The following is a 16187-nucleotide window of genomic DNA, read 5'->3' on the forward strand; positions in this document are numbered from 1 at the left end:
TGATCCCCCATGTATAACAAAATCTGTGTATGCTCAAGTTCCATTAAATAGAATGACATGGCAAAATGATGTCCCTTATAAAAAAATGGAAAATCAAGGTTTGATATTTGAAATTTATACTTTTTTGAACATTTTCAAACCATGGATGCTTGAATCTGTGTATAAGAGGCCAACTGTATTTTTATTATTTTCCTGCTTAATGTTGCCCTAAAACACACCATGTAATGACCAGCCAAGAGCTCATTTAAGTTACTTTATTAAGCAGCCAGGGCAAAATCCCCATCCACTTTTTACACCAACCCTGTACTATACGGAACCCCCAAACACCTACATAACATTCAGTCAGCAACAAGCAACCACGAGAAACTAGGAATAGAAGGAAAGAATCAGGCTGGGGAATAAAACATGAGTGACAGTATCCCACATACTCTGCCTTGAGAGCAAGTAGATAGGAAATATAGAAGGGCCTAAAAAACAAGGTGGGGGTGGTGGGGAACATAGGAGCACCTGGGCCCAATCATCCTCTGTCTCTTGAAAGGGAGTAAAGGAGCAACCTACATTCACTGCCTACTCAGCCTTGGCGCCTAGCAGTTAGGGAAGGGAGTAGAGCTGGGAGCTCACTTTGCCCTAGAGTGGTAGGTGCCCACTTTCTTTTGGCAGTTCAGTTTAGGACTCACAAAGGCCTGCTCTGTGACTACAGGAACAGCCAGCTTCCCATCATTCAAAGGAAAGTGGCCAGCTAAAGCATGCTCTGCCTCACCAGAAAGACAGGCTCCCTGCTGGTTAATCTGACACCCCAAAAAAGTCTGCTAAAAAGTTATCCCATGTAACAGCCCTTTCCCTATGCCAAATAGCCCTTGTGCACAAGGGGGAGTAGACTAAAAAACCTATCAAGAGAGAAAGACACTGAAGGAAGGAACATACATACACACACCCTGCTGTGCTACCCCCGCCATGCCAACCTCATATATAAATTCACCCAGCCCCATTGTTCCAATTTGCTCCTTTTTATATACAAATTGAAAAATCATTAAATAGCTCCTATATATATATATATGTATAGTATGTATAAATATAAACAAGGACAGCCAGGCAATGAGAAACCTAGCCAGAACCAGGGAGGATCTGGGCAAGCAAGAGTCAGAAAATGGGACCCTGTAGTTGCTCTGGCTGTGGCCTGACATTCAGATGGGGGCTGGAGGCAGACTGAGCTTGAAGCCCCAGGCCCTATGTAGGGCAGTGTCACTATGGCAACTCTTGAGCCTCTAGCTTAGCATGGGATTTGGCAGTTTCCAGAGCATCTGTCCTCTTTGCTTCTTCCCACACACCCAAAGCAAATAGTCAAAAGCTGCCTCATCCTCAGAGCAGGCACCAAAATATACAAAAGACTCCCAGGTGGTTCTGATCCAGAGACAGCACTGGTCCATGCCAAGATATGCAGCCCTGTCTACTCAAGCCACCCATCATGGAAGGCCCCATGGGCTGGCAACTTAACAACAGCCCAAAGTTCAGGTAGAGACAGTAGACACCAAGCTCTGCTGATCATGGCTATTTGGGAGTACCAGGCTTCTTGGGGGTGCCTGGCCTCTTGGTCTGCCAGAGGTGGCCTTGGATGGTGAAGGCATCCACACTCATGGACATGGTCTTGCTGGGAATCTGAGTGAAGCGCTTGCGATCAGAACTGTACTTGTAGATGCCTTCAATCATGGGCAAGGTGATGGTGCGCGGACCATAGCCTGCCAAACGGGTCAGTTCATCCGTCTCCCCAGACAGTGTGTAGAGCGCTCGGAACTGGCAGCTTGAATCACGGAAGAGAATGAGGAAGTGATTGGCTTTACTCTTCTCAACTTCCTAAAATTGAAGGAAAGGGAGCAAAAGAGATGTAATACGGTGTTTTATAAGAGTAAAATGAAGTATAAACACATTCCTAAAGCATTTGAATTTTTTTTATTTACACTGATATTCTGCCTCTCTTCAAATGAGCTCAAAACTGGCAGACGGAGCTCCTCCCCTTTATCCCTCTTCATCCTCATAACAACTCTGTGATTGTCCAAAGGTCACTCAGTGAATTTGCTGGCAGTGCAAACTTGAACATGGAATTCCCAAGTCCTGAACTACACTGGCTGATCTATTGAACAAGTACTAGAAGGTGTAGGTTCTTGTGGATAGTTAAACAACAAACTAGAAGAGTAACAGATATAATTTTTTCCAGACCCATGGACAGAAGGGAGATTAGTGTTGCTTTAAGCTATCATGGAGTTGTCCCCACAAAAGCAGGATCTCTTACCTTCTGGAAGAAAAGTTCAGCTACCTTCATATCTCAACCTCCTGAATAGCTGTACTTTACTTGAGGCTTATAGCTAGGCAAGGGGCTGAACCTTTGCACTTCATCCTCTGGTATGACATCCCAGTGCACTTCATCCTCTGGTATGGTATACAGTCATCCCTTTCGATTTGTGGGGGATCCATTCTGGACCCCCGCCCCTCCACAAATTGGAAAAACCTCAAAAACCAAATATTGCAGCCCCATTTTTTTAGTGCCCGCGCACTCCTGAGTGCGGCCCCATACACATGCCATTTTGTCCCTCCTGGCTGTCCATCTGCAGAAACTCAAAACCGCGAATGGGAAGTCAGCGAATCTGGAGGGACAACTAATAGTTCTAGGAAGAAGATGGAAGATAAGTCTGTATGTATCTATGATGCATCAGGCCTTGCTGTACTTCACAAAAGGCAAATATCTACAAAACTAGCCGTATCAAAATCTATTTGGCCAACCAGCTGGGTTCTTAATCTTTGCATACCTACAACTACTACAGCAAATAAACCTGATCTAAAGCTATTGACTCTGGAATAGTCTGCCTTGAGTGTGGTAGGCTCTCCTTCTTTGGAGAGTTTTAAACAGAGTCTGGATGGCCATTGTGTCTTCCTGCATTCAGGGAGTTGGACTGGATGACCTATGTGGTCTCTTCCAACCCTATGGTTCTATGATTCCAGAAAGAAATCATTTTTTTTTATAGATGACTAGGTACCAAAACTTAACAGATGGAGCTGATTATCTTACAGGCCTATATACCTTAAAGGCACCGTATCTCATCTGATCTGCAGGGTCAGCCCTGGTTAGTACTTGAATGGAATACCATTAACGAATACTTGGTGATATTTCAGAGGAAGGAACTGGCAAAACCACCTCTGAGTATTCCTTGCCTAAGAAAACTTTATGGAATTTGTGGGGTCACCATAAGTCAACAGACAACTTGAAGGCACACATATACATATACATACATACACAGAGAGAGAGAGATCTAGGCCAATTTCAAACAAGCTTTAGACCTGGTTTCAGAATGAAGAGTGCCTTGGTTACTTTGAGGTTATCTTTGTTAGGAGAAAGGTGGCCAGGTGTGCACTCCTATTGATTTCTCCTGAAGCTATCAGCATCATTTTGTATGATCATCCATAGCATCCCCTGGGCAGGTTTATCTGAACTGAGCATAAGAGCCACTATTTCCCTTTGGATGGGCTCTCCTTTGGATAGTCAGTTCCAGAAAGCAGTGCTGGGGAATCCTTGCTCTACTCAGTAAAAACTATTTTACCAACCCTCTGGGATCTCATTTTTCTCCTGTCTTTGTAGCACTTATATGAAATTTCTGAGAAAAATTCATCCACAGTGATGGAATGATGTATTGGCAGTATACAGATGATGCCCAATTTTCTCCCTTCATTAATGTAGTCACTATCCTTTCCTAGTGCTTTGGCTCTGTAATGGTCTGAATGAAGGCTAGTAAACTGAAGCTTAAGCCAGAGGAAATTGAGTTTCTGTTAGGTCATTTGTCTGGCTGGTGAAATTAAGCAGTGTTTAATCTGCCCTAACCAGAATTGCATATGTGTGGAAGGAGCAGGTTTGGAGCCTGGAACACTTCATAGATCCAAATGGATTCAGTGGCAGAGATAAGATTTTATCGGTTATCATTTAGACTGGGGTAGGCATGTTATGGCCCTCCAGATGCTGTTGGATTACATCTCCCATCATCTCTCACCCCTAGTTGTGATCTGGGAACTGCAGATCAACAGCATCTGGAGGGCTGGAATTTACCCACCGATGGTCTGATCAGAGATAGCCTGGCTGCAATTTTCTGTGCACTAGTAAACTCCCATCTGGATTACTGCAATGCAGCATATATAAACTTTATTTAAAGAAATGTATTTCAAAATCTTCAGCTGGTGCAGGACAAAGCAGCAAGATTGTTCAACTGGGTCTGGTTTTATCAAGTATATTGCTCCAGTGCTGTTTCAACTGCACCAGTTTCCCGTCAGTTCCAGGGTCCAATTCCAAATGCTGGTGCTAACCTTTAAAGCCCTAAAAGGTTAAGAAACAATTTACTTGAAAGAATGCCCTCTGCCTTCTTAATAAAATCATCCTTGAAAGCTTTACAATGGGTGGCTCCCAGGAAAAGAAATCCTTATAGTGACAGCATCAGAGGAATGCCCTTCCTTACAGAAATTTGCCTCACATCCTTACTATATACAGACATCAGGGTAAGACTTCTCTCCTTTGGAAGGAGTTTATATTATAATTTGTTTTTTACATCACTTATATTTTGGTCTTTCAAATATCTGAAGTTTTAATATTTTAATTAGTTGCACTGTTGCTTTGGTTGGTATTTTACTGTATTGGATATTTAACTTCAAGCCATGCAAAGGGCATTGGCCAGCTAAGCAATATATAAATTTAAATTAATAAAGGTAACCCAGACATAGGAGTTGCAACAGTTGTCTTTTTCCAGAGTCACATAGGCCAGTCAAAGCTGGGCTTACATATGACAGACTGCAGTTTTACAGAATCTGGGCCAAGTTAATGGTTAATGTGTGAAAATGAAGGCATAACAAAGCCTAAGGCTCCATTCCCACTGGGCTATAAAGCGATGAATCTTGCTGCGAGTCAGACATGGAACGAGTTCTCCGAGTCGTATTCGAATCACGTCCATCGTTCCCATTACAAAAGGGAGCAAACAGACTCTGTTTTTCTTGACCCATGTTCTCGTTCCAATTGATATTTCTCTGTTGTATTTTGACATGGACTTTTTGGTTTTTTAAGCTATCAATCAAGCGCTTAGGTGATTAGACGTCACAGTGATGTCAGTTGCTTCGATGCATTTAGACGTGGGCTATTTTTGTTCCCCGTTCCCATTTGTGTCTTTCAAACCTGTTTTTCTGATATATATATATATATATATATTGTGGTCAATGGATCACTGAAGCACCTGAGCGCTTGGGCGGCTAGGCGTCATTGTGATTGCCACCCAGATGCTGGAGCGCTGAGGCGCTTAGGCGCTCAGCAAAAACAGAAAAAGGAAAAAGAAATAATAGTTATAAAAAGGATGTGCAGTAGGTCTCCTCACACATTGATCTAGTGGGGGGGGGTGTTGACAGGGGGCGTCATGCGCTTACTGCGTTTGGATGCCAATGGAGCAATCTGTAATGTTCGGATACCCGACAGAGCACCTAGGGGATTGAAAGCTTAATTTTTTTAAAAAAAATTTTGTCTACATGCGCGATTGCTTTACCCTGCTTCCCGCTCCACCGAGGGAAAGGCTACGTGAACGGGGGGAAATGGTGCCAGGAATGCAGGAAACAGAACAAAGCGGGTGACACCCTCAGAACAGCCCCCTGAACATTGCTCCTCTCCTCCTAAAATACCGATTCAGACACTCTGTCGTACCCATTAGTTTGCCTCGAATCTGACAACGCAGCTGCAAAAAGAACTGCTGGAGAAGTGGTATCAGGATAACCCGGTTATCCACCACTATTGTTGTATCCCCTACCCTTTACAGTAAATCTTTCACTTAGCTCTCGAGATAGCCAGAACTTAAGGCTGTCATGCTATGTGGATAGCCAGCTTACCACATCAGAGTTCAGGAATGCCCTTGTATAAACCACACCCAGTTTGTAACCTTTCTGCCATCCTCCTCACTCTTCAGCTTACCTCCAGGATGCGGTTTTTCTGGGGCTCATTGACTTTGCCAGCAAGGCAGCAGTGAGACAGGGCATTGTGGATAATGTATTTATTGGACTTGGCACTGGGTTCCTTGTACAGCTTGGGCCCTGCAGAGAAGAGAGAGATCAGCAGAGCCAAAATAATATGTCTTCCCTCCTTTCCAGAGGAAAATAGTTAGAGGCGTGTTAACAAATTCCTTGGACAGCATGTAGATGGCTTTTTGGAGGCCCCTCAAGACCCTGTTGCATGCTGTAACAGCAGAGGCCAGATCAAAGCAACCAGTTTTACCAGGGCATCTGGAAAGGGGGGATTTAGCAAAACAGTGTCACTGAGAAAGCAGGAAAGCTTCAGGGGAGGGTTGAGAAAGCGCAGGATGGAACAACAGAGACTTACCAGTGTATTCTGGAATAGAAGCAGGTGAGGAGGCAGTTGAAGCATTCTCCCAGTCACGCTCCCTGCTCTGGTTTGAAAGCAACCGGCTGGGAGACATTGGCCCAGAAGGGGATGCAGCTCTGCAGAACAGATAAGTATTTCATTTCTCATTCCACAAAGCCACAACTGTGTATAACCAAACTCAGTTTCTAAGGTATACAACCAGTCTGAAGGTCCTGGTCTCAAACCTAAATGTCGCCCACCAGCAATCCAAGACCACCAGAGCCTGGGCTTGTTCAGCTTTGTGAGGAGAAGACTGAGGGGAGGCATGACTGTACTCTTTAAATACCTCAAGGGCTGTTACAGAGATGAGGGGGCAGGGTTGCTCTCTTCTGCTCCATAGTGCAGGGCCAGGTCTAAGTGACAGGACAGTAGATTTTGATTGAACATTAGAAGAAACATCTTGGCAATAAGAGCAGTTTGGCAATGGATCCAATTGCCCAGAGAGATGGTGGGGTCTTTAGATATTTTCAAAGAGAGGCTGGACAGCCATCTGCTGGGGATGCTTTAGCTGGAGATCCTGCAGTGAGCAGGGGATTGAATCTGATAGCCCATGAGGTCCCTTCCAACTCTATGATTTTAAGAGTGTCTGCTTCATTGTAGGCTTCTTGCATCAGAGCAACGGTACCTAAAAAGGTTATGGAAGAGCACTACACACTCACCGCGAAGACCTTTTGAGGGAAAGTGAATTGCCAGGATCATTAGCTACTGTTGAAAGTGAAAGAGTGGATTGGGAATACACTTTGCTGAGCTTGGATCCTAAAAAGAAAACAAGATGAGTTAGTATAGCGTAGGCTCACAGACATAAAATACCACTGATCACCATTCATCTGCCTAGCAGTAAAAACCAAGAACAAAATTGCCCAGCTTGATGGCTAGAAGTACAGCAACTGAAACAGGTATGAATTAGCTAGGACAGACATGAAATCTTGAGCCACATCTACCTAGGGGCTTCAGAGAGGATGTTAAAGACTCCTGCTCCAGTGCCAATGTCCTGCAGGAGGGAGATGATACACTTAACAGAATCTCCTTCCAGTCTTATATGACCATTGTCAATAATAGATAGGTGGCCCCGGTATCAAAGGAAGGAGTCATGAGAGACCACCACAACCCCACCTCCTCTCCCCCTGAACATTAGTCCATCCCTGTGATGAACTGACTCATAAACCAGCCAATCAGAAGTCAGAGACCCTAAGCCAATCAGGTGCTGGCTGAGGAGTTTGAAGATTCCACTTGGCAGTAGGTTTTAGTCAGTGAGGGTTTGGAATCCTGAGGAATGAAGCTGGTGTTCAGTTGGGGAACAGTAGAGTTCAAGAGAGGACTGTGTTCCAGGAGTTCCTGAGGGAACGGCATTTTGTTAGAGTGGGGTGTCGATCATAGACCAAGAAAGGGTGTCTGATAGGTCCAGAGAGGGACAGTATTAGTTTGGGAATCTAGAGAAGAGAGACTCAGGGTAGCCAGACTCTGGAAGAGGGGTTTCGGTTGCATAATTTCCTGTGGGATATTATAGCCTGTGTGGCTGAGTTATTAATTGAGATTTAAAAACAAACCTGTATATATGTAACCAAGAAAGACACAGTAAGAACTTCATGTCCAAGTTACCTTTTTCCATTCTGTTTTAAAATAAACTTTTATTCTTGTTTGAATATCCACTTGGCCTGTGTTTTGAAATCAAACCATGCTACTGATCTTTAGAAATGCAGGGTTGTGGGGCCATCATAGGAGAGTATCTTGGGGCCTTTCACATAAATTAGGTGGGAGCAGGGTCTAAAGAGCCAGTGTCAAGGTGAAGGGTGGGCAGAGACCTTCACAATCTCTCCTCCAAACTACCTCCAAAGCATCCTGCATTCTTATCCCTTAAGAAAGACAGCAACCTCTTTAAATTATAAAAATAAAAATTCTGTTTCCAGGGTATTCCTGTCCCTCCTCTCCCTCCACATCTCCACACTAAGCCAGACACAACCCTTACCAAGGAGCCCTTTTACTGGGCTGCGGGCAAGAGCAGAATCATCACAGAAAACTGTCTTGGGCCGACCCTTCTTCAGGGCACGCACTGTGGTGGGCTTCTGCCGCAGCACCTTGTCTAGGTCCTCCATCAGCTTGAGCTGGTGACGCCGTAGGTACTCCTGGCGGGTGAAGTCGCCACGCCTTGGCCCGACTTCCTCCTCTTGTCGTGAACGCTCTTCAGTCTGCAGCCTGAAAAAATGCAGACAAATGCCCTTTGAGGTTAAAAGCACTGACAAATAAGCTTTATCCAGGCCAAGACTCTTTCTACAAGCTAAAAAAAACCCCAAAAAACAACCCAAAATTGTGCACCATCATTTTGAGCAATTGAGTCCATTTTGAGTCCACAGTTCATGGAAGTAACTTTCAAACTGTACAATCTGTAACAGACAAGCCTCTCTGCTAAAACCCATTTGTTCTGTAACAAAATATGTTGGTTGCATTCTCAGTTTACACATGGCAACAGCAAAGCCAAGAGGTAAGGCCAGTGCCTTGTATCAACTGAGTACATGTCCTACCGTTGGAATCCTTTGCCAATGCATGAAGATTTCCTAAGAGACTTATGGGAGTTTTCAGCAGTCAAGTTGATATACACTGGCCAAGATACCAAATAGAAGCATGTAGCATAAGAATCCCACATGTGTAACTCTGCCATAGTTCCCCTCCTCCAGTACTCCCTGTGACACTGTGATAGCACCTTCTAAACCTATGAATGTCATTCTCTAGCTGGTGAAGAGCAGAAAGAGGGATTGGAGAAGCCTTTGGTTCTGTTCCCACAGCCAGACACAACCAGAGGACATCTTTGTCCAAGATCTCCAGAGATCTCAGCAGATGTTGTCCTCAGTCTGCATCAGACTATGGGAGTATAACCAGCCACCTTTCCAGTCGCCTGTGCTCTACCCCAGAGATGGAATGTCCCTTGGAGGTGGCTTCTGCAACAACACAGTGAGTGCAGGTGGAAGGCTTTGGTGGCTGATGAGACAGCAAGGGAATAGCACTGTTTGCAATAACCAAATACTCACACACACATGCAGGCAGTAGGGGGAATTATGCTTACATATGTTATTAACAGGATGCCAGATGTTTTATTCTCTGAATGTATACTGTGTGAAAAACCTCTAGACATTACACAATTACAATCCACTCAATACTGTCTCAGGACAAGCTCTTTTGTAGAGAATAGGGACTGCTCTCCAGTGCCTACTGGATAGAAACTCCAAGTTGCAGTCCCAGCAACATCTTAGTCATGGCCTAAGTCAGGGGTGGGAATCATGGCCCTCCAGATGTTGCTGAACTGCAATTTCAACAGCCCCAGTCAGCAGAGCCAATGAGGAGGGATGTTAGGACTGGTGCCCAGCAATAACTTGAGAACCACATGGCTCCTCCTGCATGTAAACAAAGAGGTGGCAGTGGTTAACACCAATGCCTCATTCACATGTGTATTCTAAAGACAACAGATCCAGCAAGATAGCCCACAGTCTGAACTAATAAGCATTGTTTTTTCCTCTCAGTGCCACTGACAAAGTAATCTTACTAATTTGCGACAACCAGATAATCCAGTGAAACTGCAGTTCAATCAAGCATATCTAACTCTTAAGACCATAACAGCAATTGATGCAGACAGGAATGGAACATTTGGCCACAGGATAGGGCTGGTAGGTGCACATGGCATAGCTGACCAGGGGCCCACTGCCACTTGAGCTTTGACCATCTATCCATTCTTTCCCTTTGGTTTGCCTTTAGCAAGACGTAATAAAACGAAGTTGCCTTATGCAACTTAATGGCTCAGAATTTTAAGGAGGGTGAGCAGGAACACTAATAATTGGGAAGAGAAGGAATGGAGCATCTGGCAAAGGTGAAGGTAACAGACAGACCAGATGGTTAGGGCAGATTTTGAGTCACAGGGAAAAGGCTGTTTGAAATATGCTTCTTGGAATGGAATGGAAGGCTACATATAGAAATCAGTGGCGAAATCAAGTAAATTAAAGTCAATGGAATTGAGCAGATATGTCTACCCACCCACAAAAGAAAGCCAATGAGTGCTTGATATGTTCAATCAGCATGACATATTGATTGACTTTGTTGGGGAGACTCTGAAAGGGGACATGGATGTGACCTCAAATAGAAGCATTCCACTCTGCAACAATTTATTGCAGGGCCACTTGCATTAAGTCGATGGGCAGAGTCCAGCTCAAACTCTTTTTGCAAAGGGGAGGCAACCCCAACCAGCCTATTTACACATATGTGCAGGGGAACCATTTCTCCATATGTGTTCATAAAAACACTTAATATGTGTAATCAAAGCCAACTGCATGGATCTTTCCCAACTGTTGTCACTCAGGAGGAAGGGCAGTAACAGGGTGAAAATCCCCATGCAAAGTGATTCCACCTACTTGGTGCCATGGTTCATAGCCTATTTAGAACAGAAAGTGTTATAACACAGCAAAACATTTCTGATGCCACTGGGTTGGCATACACAAGTGGTCAAAAATGGGGAAGACATTGAATACTGGCTTGGCCCCATCTCCCTTCACCTGGTCTCCTCTTTCTTCTGCTCTTTTTCCTCCTCCTGCCACTGCTTCCTGCGCCGGGCCTCCTCAGTGCGCCGCTGCTGCCTTTCTAGGAAGGTGGCACGCTTCTGTGCCATCTCCTCTTCAGCCTTCTCCTCATCCTGCACAAACACAGTACATCAGTATGGAACAAGAAGTCCTAACAGATACAATGTCACCTTCAGTTCACCAGCAAGGCAGGCACATTCCTTTCCCTGACCACCCTCAGGCTGGAACCAATCACTGTCTAATAATAATAACAACAGCAATAATAAATTTTATTTCTTTCCCACCTCTCCTCAAGGCTGGATTGCAATATGTTAAATTACAAAACACAATTTAAAAAGAAAAAACATAAGACCAACAGGCAAAATAAAATACTTTGAAATCATGAAGATACACTCCTATAAGTACATTCTTAAAAAGTAATAATTTAAAACTGACTAGGTAGGCCTGCTGGAAAAGACATTTTAAATGTAGTTAGCCTTTTCAGCTGTCATAGCTCTTCAGGCAGGTCATTCCACAGCCTGGGGCAGCAGACAAAAAGGTCCTCTACCCTGCAAAAGCCCAGCACACTGGTACCTGCACAGGATCCTTGCACTCTACTCCAGTTACTCCTGCTGGGCGTGCCTGCTATGGGTCCCTACTGAATCCCTTCTCCTTTTGTGTCGTGTCTTGTTAGATTGTAAGCCTGAGGGCAGGGAACCGTCCAATTAAAAAGATTGTATGTACAGCGCTGTGTAAATTTACAGCGCTTTATAAATAAAGGTTAATAATAATAATAATAATAATAATAATAATAATAATAATAATAATAATAATTGTGATTCACAGCATCTGCGGATGAGACCAACACTCCAGGAGCAGCTAAATGTCAAGTGTTACAGGATTATAAAGCCTTGAAATTGAGTTCAGTGGGTGGAAAGCTCAGGAATGAACAGCTTAGTTACCTGCACTAACTCCCAAGCTGCTCTGGTAGTAGATAGCACACACAGGAACTAAACCCTGTGACCTCTAATCCAACACTCAGCATTGGCTCCAGGATTCAGGCAGGTCCAGTATGACTATTTCAAGGTGCTGCAGAGATCTGTGTCACCACTAGAGAGCAGCAACAGTGGCAGGCTCTTCTGGTGGGATTCAAGCAGGTCAGTGCCAGTAAGACAGAGCCTCTGAAATAAAACCTTTGCTTTCTTGACCCAAGGATATAAAAAAGGAGAGGTGTGTAATTTTGAATCAGATTACTATCTAATAGCAAGTTCTATTAGATACAACTGCCAGGAGGCTTCTTAGTACCCCAGCCCCACTGCAAAGCTCTTCCTTACACCAAACTCTCACGTAGGGCTGGTGACAGCAGGCACTGGATCTGGGGCAAGATGCACAACTGGAACCTCCTCCTTAAATCTTCATACAAACCAAATGTAACTACTTTCTTTCAACAGGTTTTGAAGTGACTCGGATTTTGGTATAACGGGGGTCTAGGCTAGGGATTGGGATTTCTTGCCCCTGACTTTGTTAAGCTTTAGCATATCTGAATCATACTGATAAGTATTGGTGCATGCAGAAGACTTGGATACACTGAGATATAGCAATGAACATTATAGCTGCTGTGATACCAAAATTGATTTAGTAAATTATTGTTTGTTTGTTTTTCATTGTCCAGGACCTCCAGATATCTGAGACCTCGGAACTTTCCATACACACAGACACACAGTTCCATTCACTTTCAGCCAAGACCTAAACCAGCCATCCTGCCTGCAGTGAAACCCATTCCATATGGTTGGTCACATAGGAAAAGCCATTCCCTAGTCCTACTTACAAGACCATTCCCTTTCTCCAGGAGCAATTCTACCAAAGTGGAAGGCTCAGATAACTACCTAAGCCATCACAGTAGCCAAAGGATTCAGTGCTCACCTTGAAGAAGAAGCCCAGACTGGAGCGGGGCTCAGAATCCAGTGTCTCTGCAATAGATTCCTCCAGGGAGTCATCACCATCCATATCATCTTCCTCCTCCCCTTTCAAGCTGGACAGAGGGATTTCAATCAGGCTACTGCGCCGATCGCTGGGTGAGGAAACATCACTGGTGCCATCACCTGAAACACGGGCATTGCCCCCCTGGGGAGGTACTGAGGCAACAGGCCGCAGATTATTCTGAGCCTCTGCCTCTGGCACAGGCAGCTCCTCATCCTCAGCAAAATGGATCGAGGAACGAGTCTGCACATTCACTTGGCTGGGTGAGAATTTGCGGAGGTGTGGAAGGTTGTCCACATTGTGGGGAGGTGTCAAAACCCGTGTGAGGGGCGGTAGCTTTAGCTCAACTGGCCGGGTGTGCTTGGGGCTCTTGGGGGGAGCAGGGGCCGGGGACTTCTTGGGGGTGGGCTGAGGTGAACGAGATTTGCGGGAAGGGGATGGCGAAGGTGAAGGAGAGGAGAGTTCCAGGGAAGAGCGGGTTGGAGCACCCTCACGGCTGGCCCTTGGGGCTGGGATCACCCAGGCTTGGGCACTGGGCTTCTTCTCCTGCATGAGGCGCTGCTGTTGCTCACTTAGGCGCTGCATGTCCATCTGCAGGGAACTCAGAGCAGTGTTAAGCTTGGCCACCGCCCGATTGTAGTCGCCCAGGTTCTCATCAAGTGCTCCCTTAGTAATATCAGGTGAGAAAGTCACCTGCTTGTTCTCCAAGCGTGTCCGGGGGCTTCCAGCCTCATCCTCTGCCTCCAGTTGGGCAAGACGCTCTTCTAGGGTGAGCCGGCTGTCCTCCAGCTGTGCCTGGGAGTCAGGTGCTTTTTGAAGTTGCAAGAAGGCGCTCTTGCCCAAACGCTGGCGGTGCCGAGTGAAGATAGCTTCAATGCGCTTCTTCTGAGCCTCAATGGCGCGACGCTTCTCCTCCAGGCGGGCCCCCAACTGGCTCATCTCTGAGCTGAGGGCAGGGCTTTGGGCAGGGCTTTCGTCAGGTTGTGCAGGCCCAGTCTCTGAACCCTCAGAGCTGATCCCACTAGACTTGCTATCTGTGGCTGCCAACTTCTTCTTGCGCTCCGCAAAACTGGTCATACGCACGCCAGAAGTGGATGACGCCGTGCTGTCCGGCTGCGAGCTCAGTGAACTCACGCAGGAGGTGGAGTCATCTGGGCCACCTGGGGGCCGGGCAGCCTCCTCAGCATCAGAGTCCAAACTACCATCCTGGGCTGGCTCCCCACCATTAGGTGGTCCATTGTGGCAGCGGTAGACTGTGGACATGGGCACCTTCTCTGGCACAGAGGCTTTAGGTGGGTCTGGTGAGTGCAAGTAGAAGCCATCAGGGGCTCCCTCAGGGAGCAGGCGTTCACTGCTGTGGATGATCTGCAAGGCTTCCTCAATGGTGGGCAGGTCTGAGTACCCATCAGTCAGCCCATTCTCCAGGGCCAGCCCCTCTTGGCTCTTGTGCCCACCATGAAGTGATGGTGCCACTAGCCCATTTGGGGCCTCAACTACTTCGCTGGCCCGTGGGCGTGGGGAGCGAGGCAAGGAGGAGTAAAGGGCAGGGGCCAGGCTATCAGAACTGACAGAGCGAAGGATGCCCACAGGATTGCCCATCACAATGTCCACATCGCTGTCCAGACCAAAGGGGATGCTGAATGAGACTGCTTGAGACAAAGGATGACTAGAAAAGCAGAAAAAGGGGAAGAACATTAATGGAGTATCCCAGGTCTCTACTTTCCACCTGTTGGCCTCACATTACTCCCTTCCCCCACTATTCCACATTCATGTCTTTTAATTCTGAAAGGATATGGGATGCCAAGTTCTCTTCTAGTCTTATCTATGTGTCCCCTTGCATACAGAGAATCTTGGTATATGTTTTAATTTTAAAAAGCAGTACTAAGTATGTAATTCTCTACAAAAATGAACACTCTCCCATCTGGTTTTTACATCTTGGAGTCCCCACCTCAATTTTTTGTGGCTCAATTGTAAAGAACAAACATATGTACAAACAAATATACCTAACATGTATATTTCCCAAACACTTAGTTTCGCATCCACTCCAAAACGTTTTTTGACCTTTTTTAAAGGCTGAAGTGGACTTTCAGTAATTATCTGTTTCAGCAAGAGGGGATGGAGTGTGGACTGCAGGGTAGAACATTATTTATTTTGTCATTTATTCATTTAATTAGCCCCCACATCCTCTGAAGTTGTCCAGCTCTGCTCTAATATATGGAAACTGGCTTGGGAGTGGGGGCAGCAATTAGCTATAACTCAGGAGCCAGTGGAATGGGATGGTGGAGCCAGACATGACTACCACTGCCTTCTCTTCTTCCACATCCTCCTCAAAGGTGGGAAGGATGGGATTCAGTGGTCCATAAAGTGGATCCCTGATGGCACAGTGGTTAAAATGCCAGTACTGCAGCCACAAGGTTGTGAGTTCAATCCTGCAGGGCTCCAAGGTCCATCTTTTCATAGGTCAGTAAAATGAGTACCCAGCTTGATGGAAGCAATTGGTTTACACACTGTAAACTGCTTAGGGAGTGCTAGTTCACTGATAAGAGGTACAGAAATGGATTTGCAATTGCTATATCCCCAAAGTCAATCTCCCACCCACCCCATCCCTTTGACTAGCAGAATGAAGTATACAAAATACGGAATCTGAGTCAGTCTTTTTTACTGGTACAAGAAAATTTTGCTCCAGAAACCTGTTTATTAGCCCCAATATTTTAAGTAACTCTCATGCTAATAGCCTGCCAGAGTATGTCAATTGTTATTTTAATAGCTTCTTGTTGTGTGTGACTTTAAGTTGTTTCTGACTTAGGGCAACCCTAAGGTGAACCTGTTAAGAGGTTTTCTTGGCAAGATTTTTTCAGAGGTTTGTTTTTTCTGTCTTCTGAAGCTGAGAGAATGTGACTTGCCTAAGGGGGTTCCATGGCCAAAGTAGGGATTCGAACCCCGGTTTCCACAGCCATAGCAGAGAGTACAAATGACTACAAGCTACTACCTCAGTTAATAACTACAGTTAATAATTTAACTGTAGATAATTGTTTTATTTAATAGTTGCTGCCTACTATTTCAGCAAGTTGAATGAACAGGATATAAATTATTCTAATTAATAAATATATTTGTATTAAGGGGGGTTTCGTACTGATGGCAGAATCCAAAGGAATATTTCTGTTAAGCGATCTTCCTCCACCAACAAAAAAAGGATCCTGCTCCCCACTGCATCCCCAAAACCTGCTCCAGAGGACTAGAAA

At 45.3% G+C, this 16187-nt stretch overlaps 1 protein-coding gene across 6 annotated transcripts in view; it reads right to left on the minus strand.

Annotated features, from left to right (window-relative positions):
• Window positions 1-240: 240 nt before the first annotated feature.
• CAMSAP3 (calmodulin regulated spectrin associated protein family member 3) overlaps window positions 241-16187 on the minus strand; it is a 61761-nt gene continuing 45814 nt past the window's right edge. For all 6 annotated transcript variants that reach the window (XM_042451172.1, XM_042451169.1, XM_042451170.1 and 3 more), the window contains 7 exons: window positions 12889-14611; window positions 10963-11099; window positions 8394-8620; window positions 7087-7183; window positions 6386-6504; window positions 5981-6099; window positions 241-1851 (listed from right to left, as the gene is read on the minus strand). In XM_042451172.1, the coding sequence (XP_042307106.1) occupies window positions 1549-1851; window positions 5981-6099; window positions 6386-6504; window positions 7087-7183; window positions 8394-8620; window positions 10963-11099; window positions 12889-14611 (2725 nt within the window). In that variant the 3' untranslated portion in view covers window positions 241-1548. The remainder of the gene's footprint in view (window positions 1852-5980; window positions 6100-6385; window positions 6505-7086; window positions 7184-8393; window positions 8621-10962; window positions 11100-12888; window positions 14612-16187) is intronic.

Source organism: Sceloporus undulatus, chromosome 2, assembly GCF_019175285.1.
Source record: "Sceloporus undulatus isolate JIND9_A2432 ecotype Alabama chromosome 2, SceUnd_v1.1, whole genome shotgun sequence".
NCBI classification, from domain to species: domain Eukaryota; kingdom Metazoa; phylum Chordata; class Lepidosauria; order Squamata; family Phrynosomatidae; genus Sceloporus; species Sceloporus undulatus.